Raw genomic sequence first — 17,653 nt, 5'->3', positions numbered from 1 at the left:
AACTAAATACAAGTGCCCTGCCATCAGAAAATGTAGTTAATAAAAATACAGGTCTACACTCAAAAACTTGTGGTTCCTATGCCACTTGGATTGTTTTTCTGGTACACACTAGCACAGAATCATAATGAAATATCATAGGAAGAGTTAAATTTCAAATCCTTTAACTTTTGTTTAAATTTAATACATAAACTTCATTGTCCCTCAACAGTATCTTAGATCCCTGGATCATCTAACGTCCAAATGCAAAATAATCTGCAGAAGTTTTTACTGGGGAAAAATATTCCAAGGAACGACTACACAGCCTGAATAAAAATATATAGGACACATGATCAACTTTAGAAATAAGTGGACACAGGCAACATGGAAGGTATGTCAATACTAATTGCAAATAATGTTTGATCTAGCATCTTAAAAACAGCTGCACATTGCTTGCTTTGGTAGCACATGTACTAAAATTGGAATGATACTGAGAAGATTAGCGTGGCCTCTGTGCAAGGATGATTTGCAAATTCGTAAACTGTTCCATACTTTTGCACAGGGCATTTTTATAGCAGTGAAACTATTCTATATGATACTGTAATGGTGGATACTATGCATTTGTCAAAACTTATAGAACTGTACGACTCAGTGAGGCCCAATGTAAACTATCACTTTAGTTAATTATCGTATAACAATATTGGTTTTTCAACTGTTAACAAATACACATTGATGTAAGATGTTAATAACAAGAGAAACTGTGAAGAAAGGGAGATGGGTACATGGCAACTCTCTGTATTTTAGCCACAATTTTTCTGTGAACCTGAAATTGTTCTTTAAAAAAAGTCTATTTAAAAAAAAAAAAAAAAAGAAACCAAACTTCAGGTAATTCTAATTTCTGAAACAAAAACAACAAAACCCCCCAAACCTAGCTACATAAATTTAGCACGCTTTCTAAGAGACCCAGGAGGCAAAGTGTTAATACCTGCATCTTTCTGGAGAGTCTTCTCTATCTTTCCTCCGGAACTTGCTGATGGTGTCATCAATTGTGCTTCCAATTTTATCACTCAGTTCACCTAATTTATCACTGAATGGAAAAGCACTCTTGTTTTTATCCCACTCCTCATCCCATTTTGATTTGGGCTCAGGATCGTATCTTTCACCTATATAAAGCATTAAAAAAAGAAGCAACTCAAAGGACATTAAATTCAGAAGGTGTCTACAGTCCTAGTCCTTGTTTCTGAGGCTTTTCCTCATAATAAAATTGTTTTCAAAGGAAAACAGAAAGCTCCCACAGTGCTGAATCAACACAATTACAGCGAGGCACAGCATGTAATGCCAGTCATTAAGTGGCAGGAATGCAGATTCAAAAGCTTTTGTTTATGAAAACTTACACAAGCTTAATGCAAAGCACAGCATATCAGGAAGTTAAAGGCTATTCAAAGCAGTAGCGGAAAACACAAAAACCAACACAAGCTATATAAGCAAAAGAAAAACGAAAATCTTCTTGTTTTCACAAAAGTCATTTAATGCATTATATTTCATTCCTGTCCTTTAATGATTTTTCACTTTTTAGAAAAATATTGGATAGCAACAATGTCTTAAAAAATTCAAACTAAAGGAACTCCACTCTGAATGTTGCATGTCCCAATAAGCTGAAAAGAATCAGTAATTGTTATTCTTTAATATCAAACTAGAAAAATAATTCAATGGATTTTCAGGGAATGGGAAAGCATTTTGTAATTACTGTAAAAGGAAAAGAATATTCTAACTATTGATACCAAAAACCACACATGCTAGAATGATGAAGTATGCTCAAGCAGTTCAGAATAGTGACAACCTACTCAAACACCAATTTGAAATATATGCTGAGACTAGAAAAACCAGAGCCTCCGTGTGAATTTGGGGACGAAGAGAATCATAGCAGTGAACAAAATACCCAAAATGTTAAGATTTGTTTTAGTTCTTGCCTTTAAGAACCTAAAGAGAGAGTGGAATTATGGACACAAAATGCAACCCTTCCATGTCCAAATTCAACTTAAGCAGCAAGAGTGGAAGAAGATACAGGGGAATTACCTGAGGTTGTTTTTTTTTTTTCAAAAAAAAGAAAACATTGAAAATGAAGGCAAATTGGGAAGAAAAGGAAAAGGACAATGAGGAACAACAAAATCAAAAGGGGGCAAACAGAGCTTTTGTTTTAAACTTTTGTTAACAAGTTCTGATGGTACACATGGCATTTGGAGATTGAATAAAACCATTTTGTTGAACTGCCTGCTAAAATTGCAAGGCTAAAATTCTTCTGTAAGAGTTTAAGGATTTTAAAATATATCTACTGAATCTGGAAATGACCATCAACTTAAAAAAAAACACGGCACAATGAAGTTTTCTATACAAAATTTAAACTAGGATGGTTTTTAAAAAATAAATGATTTCCCAACGATGTGTGTATATATATATATATCAACAACAATGTGATGAACTAGACTTTGAAAAGAAACTTATAGGAAAAATAAAAGTGAATGAACAGCTAAGTTGTTAGAGTGGTGGGCATCATAATTAGTGTTAAAGATATTGGACATTTGTAAAACATTATTAATGTTAGAATGAAAAAACATACAAAATCACTGAAGTTGCTTAGTTAAGTCTGAATAATATAAAACATGGACAATAATTTAGCAAAGAATGTGATACAAACACATGGGATGTTCAACTCTACCTCTAATGCAGATGGTGCAGGTAGTTCATTTTGACTGACTCTGAAAACCTACTCAATTTTCTAAATTTATTTGATATAATTAAATATGCTGGGAAAAAGAGGGATACAAGTAAGTAGAATGGGAAAATAAGTTGCAAGTAGCAATTTCTATTCAAAAACATATTAAATTGTTATAGGTACTTTGAAAAAGCTAAAGAATAACTACTTGGGTAAATAATCCAAAAACTTTAGTCCCCCAAACAAATAAAAACCCTAAAACATATTTATATGTTCTAAGAGAAATATTCTTGCCCAATTCAAGAACTGACTTTTACGTGAAGCTTCAACATAAAAAAGGGAATGTTTTTTGCTGTTAGAAACATCCTTAACTAGCTAATTAAGTGCAGTATTTTTTCTTTCAGGGTAGGAAAGCAGAGGAGCAAACAAGTAAAGATATTTTATAGGTAATCACAAAATAATGTAAGATTTTTACATAGCTCTATTGAGGAAGTTACAAGGTCTCAACCTAATTCAAATATAAACAAACTTAGATACAGGTAGGGAAAGCTGGGGAGCTCCAATTCACAGCTGCTAAGATACACAGCACTGTATTGTCTGTATATACACAAAATGACCAGGAGATTGTCAGAGCTCACAGAAGACAAGAATGAATCCAAAGGGACATGCTGAGACAGAGAGTTCTTGCTTTATGTAATTTGCTTCAAGCACCTAGTACCCTATTTTAGAAAAACTACATTCTATTATTACATTAAAAATAAACATAAGAGATGAATGTTCTAGTTGCTGTTAAATGTGTTAGGAACAATAAAGTGATAGGCACAGATGAAAAACTGATGGTATCGACAGTCACCTTTTTCTATGTTAAATTCTGCATTGCTTAAATAAGGGAAGAGACACTGAGGCTGGACTGACTTACAGAAGTCAGTTTGGGTCAAAAATAAAGTTGGAACCAAAGTTGGAAACCAAAAATTGGTTTCAAATCAGAAAGATGCTCTCTTGATCAAACTTTACATTTTCATGTTCTAAAACTGTGAGTTATAGAAATCTTTTTTCCCCTTCTTTTTTAAAAGATGGTAACCCTAATGGGAAGAGTATACAGTATACATTTGCTTTATTCTCCATATGTCATTGCAAAGTTTGCAGTCATTTAATGAGCCATTAATGGTTAAAATTATATTCTTGAATCCACAAAAGTTAAAAATAAATAGATCCCAAGATCCATGTGATAGAAGTCAAAATGACGATTGTGTATATTTTAGCATTCTATGTATTCCTGGAAAAAGAAAATAACATTTTGGTTTTTGGTATTTCAGTGATCCTTAAAACATACCCAAGAAGCTACGCTGATGCATAGGTGTCAGCCTGTCTTTGATACTCACTGTATCTGAATCCTCCAACACTGTCTGAGGAAACCCCAACATATTTGTCTTTGTTCTTCTTTGCTTTCTTTCGCTCTTCACGAAGCCTGTCGTCATCCTGGGCAAATTCAACCAATTCTTTCACCTTCTGGCGAATATTTATACCTTGATCCTTGCCATGCTCATCTGTGAGGATGGTAAGGGAGAAACAAAACCTTAAGAATTTACTTAATATGTGACAATTACGTCTTTAAGACGGAAACACAGATACAAAAACTTCAACATAAAAAACCAACCTCAATATTTAATAAATAATAAAAAGAGGCAAATTGTGCTATTTAACTCTGTCATTTTCTCTTTAGCAAACTAAGTTCTAAAATGAAATTTTGGCTTACAAGAGCATGTCAAGATGAACTATAAAGGACGACAGATAATGGCACTATGCAAGGTCAATTAAAGAACCACTAAAAAAGGATCACTGATGATGACCATAGGAAATGGACATATTCATAAATGTTACTTTTTCTATCGTATTTTAACAAAAACCACTTTAACATTTTCATAACTCAAAAGCACCCAAAATGTCTTGGTTTCCCCAGTACAAGTCTGGGAACACTAATTACTACTAATAAGCTTTAGTGAGGCTCAAAAACTGAAATTTTCAAGTGCACACAACTGGGGTACACTACAAAATGAAATGTGCTTCATTCTCTAGCCTCTTTCACATTCAAAACACACTCTGGCCTTGCTGCCTTTGCACAGTAAATATTATTTGGTGGGAGGGAAAAAAGCCCAGCTTCAAACAGATGTGTGTGTTTTGGAGCTCTAACCTTTTCTTCCCATATGATTAAAGCTATTCCTTTATGGACACCACAGGGGACCAGTCTCCAGTGCATATTTTAATATAAACCCGAACACTCATGTTGTGTTGGTTCTGTTGTTATTAGCCAGTCTTTTCTGCAAGTTCTTGTCTTCACTAATTAATACTCTAGGGCCCCACGTCTTGGATTCTGCAGTCGTCACACAACCAGCAACAGTCACATTCTAATTAGAGCAGAGAAGCTTCTAAGCTGGTTCAGGTGACTGACAACTCCAACTACTGTTTTAATTTGCTTATAAGGTTTTTCTATTGCTCACCTACAAAGTGGTAATTTTCCAGGGATCGCAAATCATAAATGTGTTCTCTGGCACTTGTAACAACACGCTCTGATCCATTCCTTATGAGGTAAGCTAGGAGCAGCAACGACTGTAAAAATACAAAGCACCAAATGATTTAACGAAATAAATTCTGGTAGAGCTTTTGTAAATGGTTAAAAAAAATACTTCCAACATTAGCAAATAAACAATCTTCATGGTGGTAGTGGAGGGTTTCTTTACCTTACCTTAGACTTTAAATACATAGTCTAATGCTTAATCTGAAATGCCTCTTATATTAAGCATAGTAAATAATTATAAACTGCCCACTAGATACTGTCAAAAGATTTTTAAAAATCAGTAATTCTGATATTCAAAAATATCTGAGTCTATGATATAAATGAACAATAAGGTTTTAGAAAGCTGCCTCAACGTTTACTTTTTATCTGAGCATTATGGAACTATGTATGAATTGCTAGAAACAGCAGAAGAATTATTTGGTAATTACCTGACCCTATAGCATTTTCCCCAGATCAAATTTAATTTTGAGATTAATGATGTGGATCTTGTTTCTAAAGGTTGCTGCCAACAATTAAAAGAAAAAAACTTAATGTTAAAGAAAATTTTGTTAAAATGTGAATTTAGAATGTCTGCTAATGGGCATGGAGTTTCTTTTTGGGGTGATGAAAATGTTCTGAAATCATACAGTAGTTACTCCTGCACAACTCTGTGAATACGCTACAAATCATGAATTGCACATTTTGAACTTAACCTTGCTTGAAACAAACCTCACTTAAAGATGATTAGGCATACAAAACTCTAGTTTGGTGAAATTGAAGGGCACAATACCTTATCCTACCAGTAATTTACAGTCATGCATTACTTAATGATGGAGATATGTTCTAAGTAATGTGTTATTAGGCAATTTTGTTGTTGTAGTAACATCATAGAATGTACACAAACCTATATGGTATAGCCTACTACATACCTGGGCTACAAACCTGTACAACATGTTACTGTACTGAATACTGTGGGCAACTGTAACACAGTGGGAAGTATTTGTGTATCTAGACATATTTAAACATAGAAAAGGTATAGTAGAAATACAGTATAGTCTTCTAGAACCACCGTCATATATGCAGTCTGTTGTTAACTAAAATGTCCTTATATGGTGCTTGACTGTGTTCTTTAAAAAAGTAATTTGCCCAAGAATTAAAAAAGAAAAACAAAAACAAACTCTAATTTTAAAAATAAAATTTAATTTACAGAAATTTCAATGATTTCATCACACACCATACACGCTGAGGGAGTAACAACGAATGTTTTCGGAAACAAACAACATAAAAAATATGGAACTAAAGGATAGACTGTCAATCCTGAAAGCTAGAAATGTTGCTTTCAAAGTTTTACTTATAAATGTTTTATGCCATTTTGGAAAACAGAAAAACTTATTCTGAGTAGCAAGAAAATATGGTGGGTACAGAAGAACAGATGACTATGTTGTTTTAGAATTCTGCATTATACGAGATCAAAACTAAATGAAAGGAATCCGATGAGTACACAATCACAAGTTTAAAATGTTAGAAATTTAAGTCTAATATATTTTAGGATCTTCTAATTATATTTTGAACTAACATTTTTGAGTGCAGAATACTATAACACTATTATAAATTAGGTAAATTTTTATATAGAGATGACAAACCATATTAGACTATAGTTTTCACCTTAACTGCTCATACACTAAACATGCATACTATTACAGATTCATTACTTTTGACAAGCATAAATATATTTTAGTAGGAAAAATCTTAAATAAAATAAAAATACTCAAAATTTAGAAGTATTATTAATTTTAAATATTTTCCATTAAAAATAGTTGTTTGTGATGACTAGAAAACAGAACATGAATAACAAAATCTACTTCTTTCATTTGTTTTAGAAAATCCTATTCTAGATTTAATGTGCTTCAAAAACCATTTATGTATATAAACCTTAAATTTTAATCATTTGTTTTCAACACATCAAGTAATTAAAACAGACTTATGTCCATACCTTATACACTCTTCTCCAATTTTTTTTGTTGTCTTTTAACATTCGTGACCAAAGCATGTTCATAAGTTCTGGAAATTGTTCATACATAAATGTGGCCCTGAAAAAGGAATAATTTTCTTTAAGAATTTGCAATATATTAATTTTGACAGTAGATGGCAGGCTTGTTCTAATTTACTGTGCTTCTCCAAAGAATTTTAAAAAATTAATAAGCTTAATTCAAAAAATTTAGATGATACACTTTCTGGAAAATGTTTTTCCTATATTTTATACACTACCTAGCGCATTTGTAAGTCCCACTGATTAATATACTTTGCAAACTCTTCATTCACTAGCACAGTGGCCCAGATATTCATTAGGAAAAAATTTTTGTAACTTCAAGTTATTTTATATTCATTTGTCAAAACTTTACATGGTAAGCTATAGTAGGTCTTGAAACAATCACTGAAAAGGAATGATGTTGTTCTGTTTTTTGAGCTCGTTTTTAAGGAGAATGGATCTTGCATAAAACTTTCTAAATTATCTTAAATGATTATGCAAAATTTATACTTGGCAGCTAAATAGTTTAAAACTGAAAGCAAATTTCACATTTCTGTCTAAAGATACTTTGATTTTTTTCCTGCACTGCTGAGTCAAATTATCACTTACTTGGCAATCTCTCCCATGAGTTGCCCAGAAGGTCCCCAAGGATCATCATTCGTTGCTTCTCGAACCTTAGACTCGATCTCTGAATAATTCATAACCACATTGGTGCTGCAGAGGAAAAAAAAAATGCACGCACATACGCACAAAGATTAGCATCAAAACTGAGAAACACATGAAAACTTAATAATGACACTACTGGGTGTCCTAATGAGCTACCTCTACAGGGTGGGAAAGAAAACATCTTTTGTGCACAAGCTACCCCAAGGACACTATATAACACATTTAAGTTATCCTTAAGAAAATTTTACTATTCCATTAGCCATCAAGAATACAGATGAGAGATTACATTAAAGCTGACATTAAGTCCAGTAAAAAATGGCTTTGGGTCAAATTAAAAAGAAACTGAACATGCTAGAGTCTATTATAAAACTAAGTGGTCAGTACCTGGTTTATATCAGGCTTATGTTTCTGCTTACAGAAATTCTGTAAATTAAATAAAATTATATAACAGCTAAACACTATCGATATCATGTTTCAAAAAAAGGAATGATAAATAGAGCCACTATGAGCATTTACTTGTAATCTCTTAGTCTTGTTTCACTTCCTATAGCACTTTCTATAAATTTCCATGTCATTATATAGTCACCGTAACCCTCACTATTATTGGCCACATAATATTCCATCAAAAGATTGTATAATGTCTTCAATTTTCCCTAAAGATTTCAGCAATGATCAAGAACATAGGTGGTAGGAGTCAGAAAGATCTTATTCCAATCACTTCCTTTTATAACCTTTGGCAAAATTAATTTTAATTATCTTAATCTCAGTTTCCTCAAACATAAAATGGGAATAAGTTAGAATACTACCTTCAAAGGATATCTTATCAAATGGTGTTTAGCACAGTTTCTGACATATAGGAAATAATAAATGTTAGCTATTATTATTAAGTATAATAACCACCTATTAGGGGAATTTTAAAATATTAAATATTTTATAAGAAAAGATAATCTTTGGAAAAAATACTTTAACATATATAAGATAGTTAAAAATCCTGTTGTTAAAATGGAATTTCTCATGCTTATATGAATTTAAGAAATCAAAGACATTCTGAGAAGAAATGAGATACTGGAAAAATGTGACATACTCTAGTACTATTCATTTGACATCTAAAATTCTAATTATTACTGAATAACTGTTAAAACAGATGCCTGTGAATATGGTAATACAAATCTTCCACTTAAAATTAAATCTTAGAAATGGGTAACTATTACTTAGACATACCCCACTTCTGCTATATGCTTTTTCAGCCATCAAAAAGTTCTATTTTTAAAACAAAGGTTTGGTTGAAATTGGCACTCAAATCTCTTAAATATAAATTTCAAATTTATTGCAAGCACTTTAATTTCTTTAGCTTTAAAGAAAAAACCAATAAACAGGTTTGGGTCAAATTTAAAGGAACCATTATTCACATAAATGTGACTTGCCAAATCACTGAATAAATCTGGCTTCTAGATTTAAAATCAGAACACTGTTCTACTATGAAAAAAGTCAAATCCTATTATTTTCTTTCAAATCTCAGAGAAAGCTGCCTCTTAAAATATCCACTAATTTGATAAAATAAATACAAATTCTTTCTCTGGTACTAAAATAAATCCATAATCCTCACTGCCCCCCTTCAAAATTTAAGACTACTAATGAATGAATTTTCACAAAAACCCAATAATGGTTCTACTGACAATTATTTTATTTATAAATGTAGAAGAATAATTTTTCCCCAAATTTTATCAACAATGGAGCCGAAATAAAACCAAGGCAGCCAATAACAATTAGGATTAGGATTAGCAATTTATGACGCCACAAAATGATGGATTTCAGAATACTTTTATTTATCCTGGTGGCTGAAGAATGTGTGGCTTAGGCAGTTAAAAGTGTCAAAAATGCAGCTGTGAAAATGAACAATAGCAATGAGGATTATAATTCACCCAAGCATTTCATTACCAAGAATGCACTTCAAATCTCTTTGCATTGTTTAATTTGTTGGAGAACAAGATGAAAGGAGTTAATCTCTAGCCCATGTACATGAAATATTTTTACCGGAGCCTTCATAAATGCTGTAGCTTTCAGAATACTACTTTCCTTGTTCCAGCTACAAAGGCCCATGGGTCAAATGAGAAAGGTCTTGTTTCTGTAACCCTTCACAAGATTCTTAGCTGAAGGCCTGTGGGTTTGAATGCTGTGTGTTTAGAGGAAGAGGTGGCAGAGAGCCAATAATTTAAGATTCTCCTTATTTCTTTGGTTGAAAAACAATGGGAGCCATCAGAACATACTCAAGTTATAAAGTATATCCACAGAAGGATATGGCAACTATTAATATTAATGTAACAACAACAAAAAAAATAACAGAACATTTCCATGGAGAGAATCAGGCTTTATTTTAAAGCTATATTCTAATGAAATTGTTGCTTTCAGAAACTGGAAAGAACTCTAAGATTACATCTGATGGTTCCAAAACAAAGTATTTTTAAGCTTCACTTAATTCAGAAACAAATGCAAACTAAAACAAAACAAAACAACACTGTGTAGTTTGGCCGTATTCCAGGTCATTTCAAAAATAAGTATTTCTAGAAAGGTAGAAATGGCATTTTGGTCCTTCCTTTCTCATGTTTTCTGTTGCCCTTAATCCATGCCCTACCCATATTCCAGTGACCTTTTTAAAAAAGAAAAACAATCCCCTCCCCCTCCAAGAAAAATAAAAAAATTTATGTCCAGATGTGAAAGGAAAAAACAGCTAGTTTAATTCTTAAAACTTCCTATGACTGACATGAATGTCTTAAGACTGGACATTTCAGACACTAGAGGGAGCTCTCTCAACAGGTTTTTTAAACAGACACAAAATCCAGACAAAAGTCTAGAATCTGTTCTGAAAACAAAATTATAGAAAAAGACCAATAAGTTTCACACCATTTAGACTAATACTATAGTCAAACAAGTGACTTCTGTACTTTCACCAATCCTGGACTGAGATTCCTGACTCGAAAATTTTAAAAATTATCTCCTTATACTCAGTTTTAAAAGAATAATACAAAGCAACCATTATCAAGACCTTTTGTTAAAGACTCAAAGTCTTTGGACATGGACTTTACTACTTAAATTTCCTTTCTCATAATTATAACACTGAGAAAGCAACCAAGAATACTCTGATCAAACACCAAAAAAATTTTCTGCGTATTGTTTTAAACCAGCCTAACACTGGTATCAAAAAAGGACTCAATCCACAAAAATGTCTAATGGTTTTTAATTATTTCTGATGATCACCACCAATAACCATCTTTTATCTCTAGGTTTTTCCTCAAACATAAACAGACTTGAGAATGTAATAATGGAGAAGGGAAAAGTAAAGGAAGAAAAATAATTTTAATAAATGTAGCTATATTTTTGACATTTATTCACTAGCATTAAAAAGTTATCTGTAATTTTGAGAACAATCTGAAGTCACCAGAAAGCACAAAATGAGCCCTCCTCATGTGTATTCTAGGTTTATTCAATATGTAAATTTTCTCTTTGCTGAAAACAGAAGTCTTGAAATGAGTGACTGGAAGAAGAGGTTTCTCTATCCTGATAATGACAGATAATGATTAAGATCACACTGTTTAAAGGTAACAGTAACTACTACTACTCAATAAGCAGTATAACTGGTAACAAATATCAAAACTTGAGGGACTCTAATGTTAGGTAAAAAAGAAAAGGGAGAAAGAACGGCAAAGATGGAGGGAATGACCAAAGAATGAAAAATACAAGGGAAAAAATCTACAAATACAACCATGATTGTTTGTATTTGTAAAACTGTTCACTGCTTCCACAGTGCTTTTATCCACTTTCACATTTGCTCCTCACAACACCCCCAGCAACAGGTAGGACAGGACTAAGGACTTTACACAACCAAGCACCACTGGATCTTTAATGCCAACTGCTAAATCACCATCCTTAAGTTCTGCACACATGCTTCTATAGCTGTGTAAACACAGCTAACACTCAAATAGTCAAGGGTCGATTATTCAGTCTGTAAGCTACTAGTGTTCATTGTGGCCCTCCTCTTTATTCTCTATTTTCTGCTTATTTGACCACTCGATACTGATAAAATACCACGTTATTTTACCTGGGTCCAGCTTTTAGAGATAGAATTGGTTAAGATAATCAACGCTTCTTCTGTATTAAGAATAATGAGTAAAATGATTAACAAGAAAAAAACAAGCAGTCCTTACTACTGACATTTTTTCCTCTTAAAAGCTCAAAAATATGCTTTGCTAAAACAAAACTATACAGCAAGAAAAAAGGTAACATATAGGTATAATGTGGTCCTGACTGCTAATAAAGGAGTAAGGAAACTGAAACAGATGAATGCAGTAAAAAGTATTTTTCCCAGCTTGCCTCTTTAATTTTCTTTTTTTAAAAAATGAAGTCCAATGAGTCTATATTTTTCATATGGTTTCTTCCTTTTGTTTTAAGCTTATTATAAAGACTTCTCTCACCCTGAGATCAGGAAATATTTTCTTTGCGACCTTTAAATGTGTTTTGTCATACATATGCATACACACATGCAGACACAGAGACAAAAACAGCAAGAGACAGACACAAACATAACTTAGTCCCAAGCAATAGTTTTAAATAATGGTATTTTTTTCTTTATTTTTCTGTCTTTTCCAAGTTTTTTCCCATGAGTATTACACTGTAACCAAGGGAAAACCAATAAAGACCATTAAAAATTTAACTCAAGTGCTATATAATCATTAGCTAGATTTTAACTGTTTACAGGCAAGACTACATGAATATTATTTGTACTTCCGATACCTTATCAGGCTACTAAGTACAGCAAATTGCTAACTAAAATATATGCATATGTACTAAAATATGTACACCAAATGCTATGTGTGTAAAACCAGAAGGAACAATTTAAGTACCTAATTTTCAAATTAACATGATTTTTTTAAAAACTACTAGGGAAGAATGATTCTTGACATCAAAACCTGTATTTAAAAGTTATCCCTTAACCTCAATGCCACAAAGATTTCAAAAAAGATACTTTTATAATGAAGTTTCGTAAAATAATTATGCTCCCTATGAAGTATGAATTAAAAAAAATCTTTTAAAACCATAAAACACCCATAAAATGAACAGTGAAGAAGAAAGTTTCCTCAGGTAACAAGTCACTTAAGCTGGAAACATTTGTTCTTTCTTTTATGTTCCTTGCCAAAACATTAGAGAAATAGTTTTGAGAGTAACTCTAAAAGCTTGATAATGGACCTTGTGATATTCTTTTTTTTTAATCAGGGGATGACCTTCACCACATTACCCTTATTTGCAAGCTGAACATTTTATAGATTTAATATTCATATTTTAAAACCAAGTTACATCTCATTACAGTCCTGTGAACAGTATCAAATGTATGGTCAACAGTCAAGAAGTCTACTACTGCTAAATTCAACAAATACATTACTTTCATTGTTAGCAGAAAATCTGAGGCTCTATAGAAATGCTGTGAGGAGGTGGAAAAACTGATAGTCCACATGGATAGATATTTATTACCCATCAAAAAAAAGTCTTACTCACTCTAGCCCGGGCAACAGAGTGAGACTCTGTCTCAAAAAAAAAAAAAAAAAAAAAAGTCTTATTGATCTGAAAATGAAACACAAAGCAACAAAAACTATCTTAACACCACAAGTGACAACATGGCTCAATAATAGAAGAGTTAATTTTGCTACAGCAAATATTATATTTAGTGCTAAAGCAATAATAAACTACAGTGCTTTCTCCATATCATAAGAAGAAAACCAATAAAATAAATTTCAGAAAAGTACAGAAGAACCAAATACAACCCTAAACCTGGCTGCTTTCTCTCTAATGCTGCCCTCTCTATCAAAAAAGATATACTTAAGTAAATAAAAAGTGAGAAGAGAGGAAAAATATATGCAATAGCAACTCCTTAGTAGAGAAGTGAAACAAACTCACTTAGAATCCCAGAACTAGTAAGTGGCAGATGTTAAACTTAGTAGGTCTTTTTATTCCAAAGTCCATTTTCTATTATGCCACACTGCCCTAAAATTAGAGAATTAGTATTATCAGATCTAAATAAAAAGGCCTATTAGTTAGTATGTAAGAGGACATCAAATGCAACATCATAAATTATGCTACTAAAAGAGCTAAATGTTGAACTAACATTAAGAAAAGAGACATATTCTCAGTCATGGAAATTACATTTTTTGGTTTTGGTAAACACTAATACAAACCATCCAATTGAAATGGAGGAAACCAATATTCTCTTACCTCACACATGTACAGTTAAAAGCAAAGAAAACACCCATTTGATTAGGAAAAAACTGAAATCTGAAACATCTAAAATCTGAGGCTCTCTTTATCTGTTCTACAATAACAAGATTTCAGAAAAGAGTAACCTGGATTCTTAAAAAACATCTAACCTTTTTTCAAATCCAATGATATAACATGTATGTGGGTTGCTCATGTGCATGTTATTTAAGACTTCAATTATTTACACAGAGGACTATGCCGGATTATGCACCTTCTGTTTCTCTCTTTACTTTTCAAGAGGGAACACTAAAATTCTAAATGCTGAAACATGAAACTTTCTGCTTTTCAAAATAACCATCAAAAATTTACATTGAAATGTTATATCTCATCCTTTAGCTATCTCAGTCAAAAAAAATACTACGATCAAATTAAATAAAAGAGCAGCTTACTGCCAGGTTTTGAGGGAGGAGGGGAGACCCATAGTCCTTTTTAAATCTACTTTTAGAATAATTCCGGACAAAGAAAGATCAAGTTGGTTACTATAACCGGGTACCTAAAACATCTTAAAAACATGGTACAGACGAGAAACTGCCTAAGTCCAAACTCAAGCTGTCTGTCTGTGACAGTAAAACCACAAAAAATGTATTAATTTTCAAAAACACCACTTCCAGTTGTTCCCTTCCTACATGATGTAAGGCCATAGAAAAATACCCCTAATTGGTGTAACTATTTTTGAAATTCTAATTGTTTTGGAGCTGTAAAATAATTAAGGACTGTACTCTTTTCTAAGCCAAATGCCATTCTCGTATCAATTCTACTACTAAATTCTTTGCTTCATTCTGACAAATGCTGGCCTTCAATTTCAGTAAATAGTTCAATCCAGTATTATCATGGGGGCAAAGAACTGAACCACAGATTTTAATCACTCTTGGTGTTTTCCTACTACTGAACACTGTTGATTGCTATGGCTCGATATTCTTATAATCTTAACTCATATTTTTAGACTGTATTTGTCCTGCTTACAGATAAAGTAGAAAGATAAGTATTATAAAGTTGTTTTCTAGAAAAGCATTTTTCAGTTTTGGTGGAATGAAAGCAGACAAGGAAGGGGGAGCAAATGAACACTGAACAATACCCTACAAGTAGAAAAAAATAAAGCTATATAATAAATGCATAGGGCAGGTGCGGTGGCTCATGCCTATAATCCTAGCACTCTAGGAGGCCAAGGTTGGATAATTGCTTGAGCTCAGGAGTTCAAGACCAGCCTGAGTAAGAGCAAGACCCCGCTTTTACTAAAAATAGAAAAACAAGCCGGGCATCATGGCACACGCCTGTAGTCCCAGCTACTCAGGAGGCTGAGGCAGGAGGATCACTTGAACCCACGAGTTTGAGGTTGCTGTGAGCTATGATGACGCCACTGCACTCTAGCCAGGGTGACAGAACAAGACTCTGTCTACAAAAAAAAAAAAAAAAAACAACCCTTAATATTCTTGTGTATCTTCAAAATTATGAAAATGAAAAATCTGTACAGACTGACAATCGCCCAGAATTAATCAAAAGTTAAAGTATCCTGTGCATATTATATTTCCTCACCACAGGGTAACCAATATGTACTGTCACCAAAATTTTATTTCTCAGGTAAGAAACTTTTGCATAGCAGAACACTTTTCATATACTGATTCCACATAGATTTGATCAGGTCAAGCTACTGCCAAACTCAATGTGTTCCTCTCTAAATATACATATAAAATACTTTCTGTCTTTGGACTGTCATTTTCTTACTCTACCACATTCACTACTGGCACTAGAGTTTGGCTTTTCTTGAATTATTTTTTTCACAAAGAAATTAAATTGTTACCACAGCCCCAGAGCTGGAGAACAAAGCTGAATTATGAGATAGATGCCAATGACTGGCTTAGTTAAGCAACTTGTTCCCATACATGCATGTCAGATTTGGGTCATAACAAAATTATAAATTATTTTATGTTAAAAACATTTCTGGATCTGTTTTTAAAAGTCAAAACTTTGAACAGAAAAATCAATCGAGAACCTAGTACTTTAGAAAGGATGGATAAACAGAAAACGTAATGCAAAAGAAATTTAATCTGAAAACTTTGATCTAATAGGGAACATTAAACAATTTATACCATACTTTCTCTTCTAATTTCTAAAAATACCCATTACAGATTATCAGTATTACAAATAGCCTTTATCTAAAAATTTCAAGCTTAAAAGCCAGCATTTCAAATCCCTACAATTTCAAACCGTACATTAAAGAAATACTTGGTTTCTTGGTTATATTAGAGTTTACATAAAATTCCAGGAAAATTTCCAGTATTAATTCAGTATCAGTTTGGCTGGGACAAAATTAACCAAACTCACACCTAGAATTTCTGAGTGTCCTAACAACTGGTGTGTCTGTCCTAAGTATAAAATTGTCCTAAAATATAATTAGCAGAAGTAATAAATCTTAAGAATTTTTTCCCAAAAAATTCCCAAAATCATTCTTTTACAGTTTATATAGCATTCAAGGTCAGAATAGACTATACAAAATAAATGATCTAAATTTAGCTTCAAATGATAATCCTTTCAAAAGCATTACAATGTATACATAAGTTTATCATTAAAAAGAAATAAAACTTATAGAAGCAGGGACTAAATAACTCATTTTATATAAAAGGTCATTAAATGTTTATAGCCCAACATATAATCTTCTGGGAAATGCTAAAAATCACATATAATTATTTTAATGCCTCAAAAAATATAGGGATTGATCCAAAAGTACTTAAAACAGGATAATAGCGGGATTTCTGCTCCTTAAAGTCTGTTCTTTAATTCTTCTTTCCAAAAGGTACCAACCTCTTGATCGCTATTAAGCATGACTTAAATTGGCAACTTTTCCAAAATAGTTTAGTAATTTATGTAACAGATGTTCAAGGAAAACTGCATGAATAAGATAAGCCAAGAAAAACATCCTGATGTCCACAACTAAATTATGACCTGTGGGAGGAAGAAACTATAAAACTATTTCCTCTTCCTTACAACTTCAGTGGTTAGCAATACCAAATAAAATAACCTATTTGATAGCGGCCCATTTTCAGATATTAAAATGGGCCTAGACCCCAGGAACTGTTCCAAAACACAAGGCCACACTAAAGAAAAATATTGCACATTTATGTATTTTCATAAAATGCTTCATCTATTATGGCTATTTTGATAAAAACAAAGTAATATGTGTATTACTGATCAATAATTTATTAAAGATTATTAGGGCCTGCATCTTGTCTCTAGCATATACTAATTCTGAGCCCTGGACAAATCAGCCACTGTGTGCCTCAGTTTCCTTATCTGAAAAGTCTCTATGTACTACTATTACTATGGAGAGTAGATAAAATGATATGTATAAAGCATTTAGCACATATAGTGTTCTGCTATTATTTCTGGGTTGAAAACAATCAACCTAAATATGGCC

General features: G+C 32.5%; 1 protein-coding gene and 1 non-coding gene across 4 annotated transcripts in view; one reads left to right on the top strand and one right to left on the bottom strand.

Annotated features, from left to right (window-relative positions):
- Window positions 1-17,653, bottom strand: part of CLINT1 (clathrin interactor 1) — a 64,081-nt gene that overhangs the window by 21,541 nt on the left and 24,887 nt on the right. For all 3 annotated transcript variants that reach the window (XM_069484300.1, XM_069484299.1, XM_069484301.1), the window contains exons 2-6: window positions 7,882-7,986; window positions 7,237-7,333; window positions 5,188-5,296; window positions 4,072-4,236; window positions 962-1,139 (exon numbers count right to left, since the gene is read on the bottom strand). In XM_069484300.1, the coding sequence (XP_069340401.1) occupies window positions 962-1,139; window positions 4,072-4,236; window positions 5,188-5,296; window positions 7,237-7,333; window positions 7,882-7,986 (654 nt within the window). The remainder of the gene's footprint in view (window positions 1-961; window positions 1,140-4,071; window positions 4,237-5,187; window positions 5,297-7,236; window positions 7,334-7,881; window positions 7,987-17,653) is intronic.
- Window positions 430-532, top strand: LOC138393347 (U6 spliceosomal RNA). The gene has a single exon (XR_011235166.1). It is a non-coding gene; the product is annotated as a U6 spliceosomal RNA (small nuclear RNA).

The sequence above is a fragment of the Eulemur rufifrons genome, chromosome 10 (genome assembly GCF_041146395.1).
Source record: "Eulemur rufifrons isolate Redbay chromosome 10, OSU_ERuf_1, whole genome shotgun sequence".
Taxonomy (NCBI): Eukaryota; Metazoa; Chordata; class Mammalia; order Primates; family Lemuridae; genus Eulemur; species Eulemur rufifrons.
Note: the sequence above shows the minus strand (reverse complement) of the source record. Positions and strands in the feature narration are given on the sequence as shown.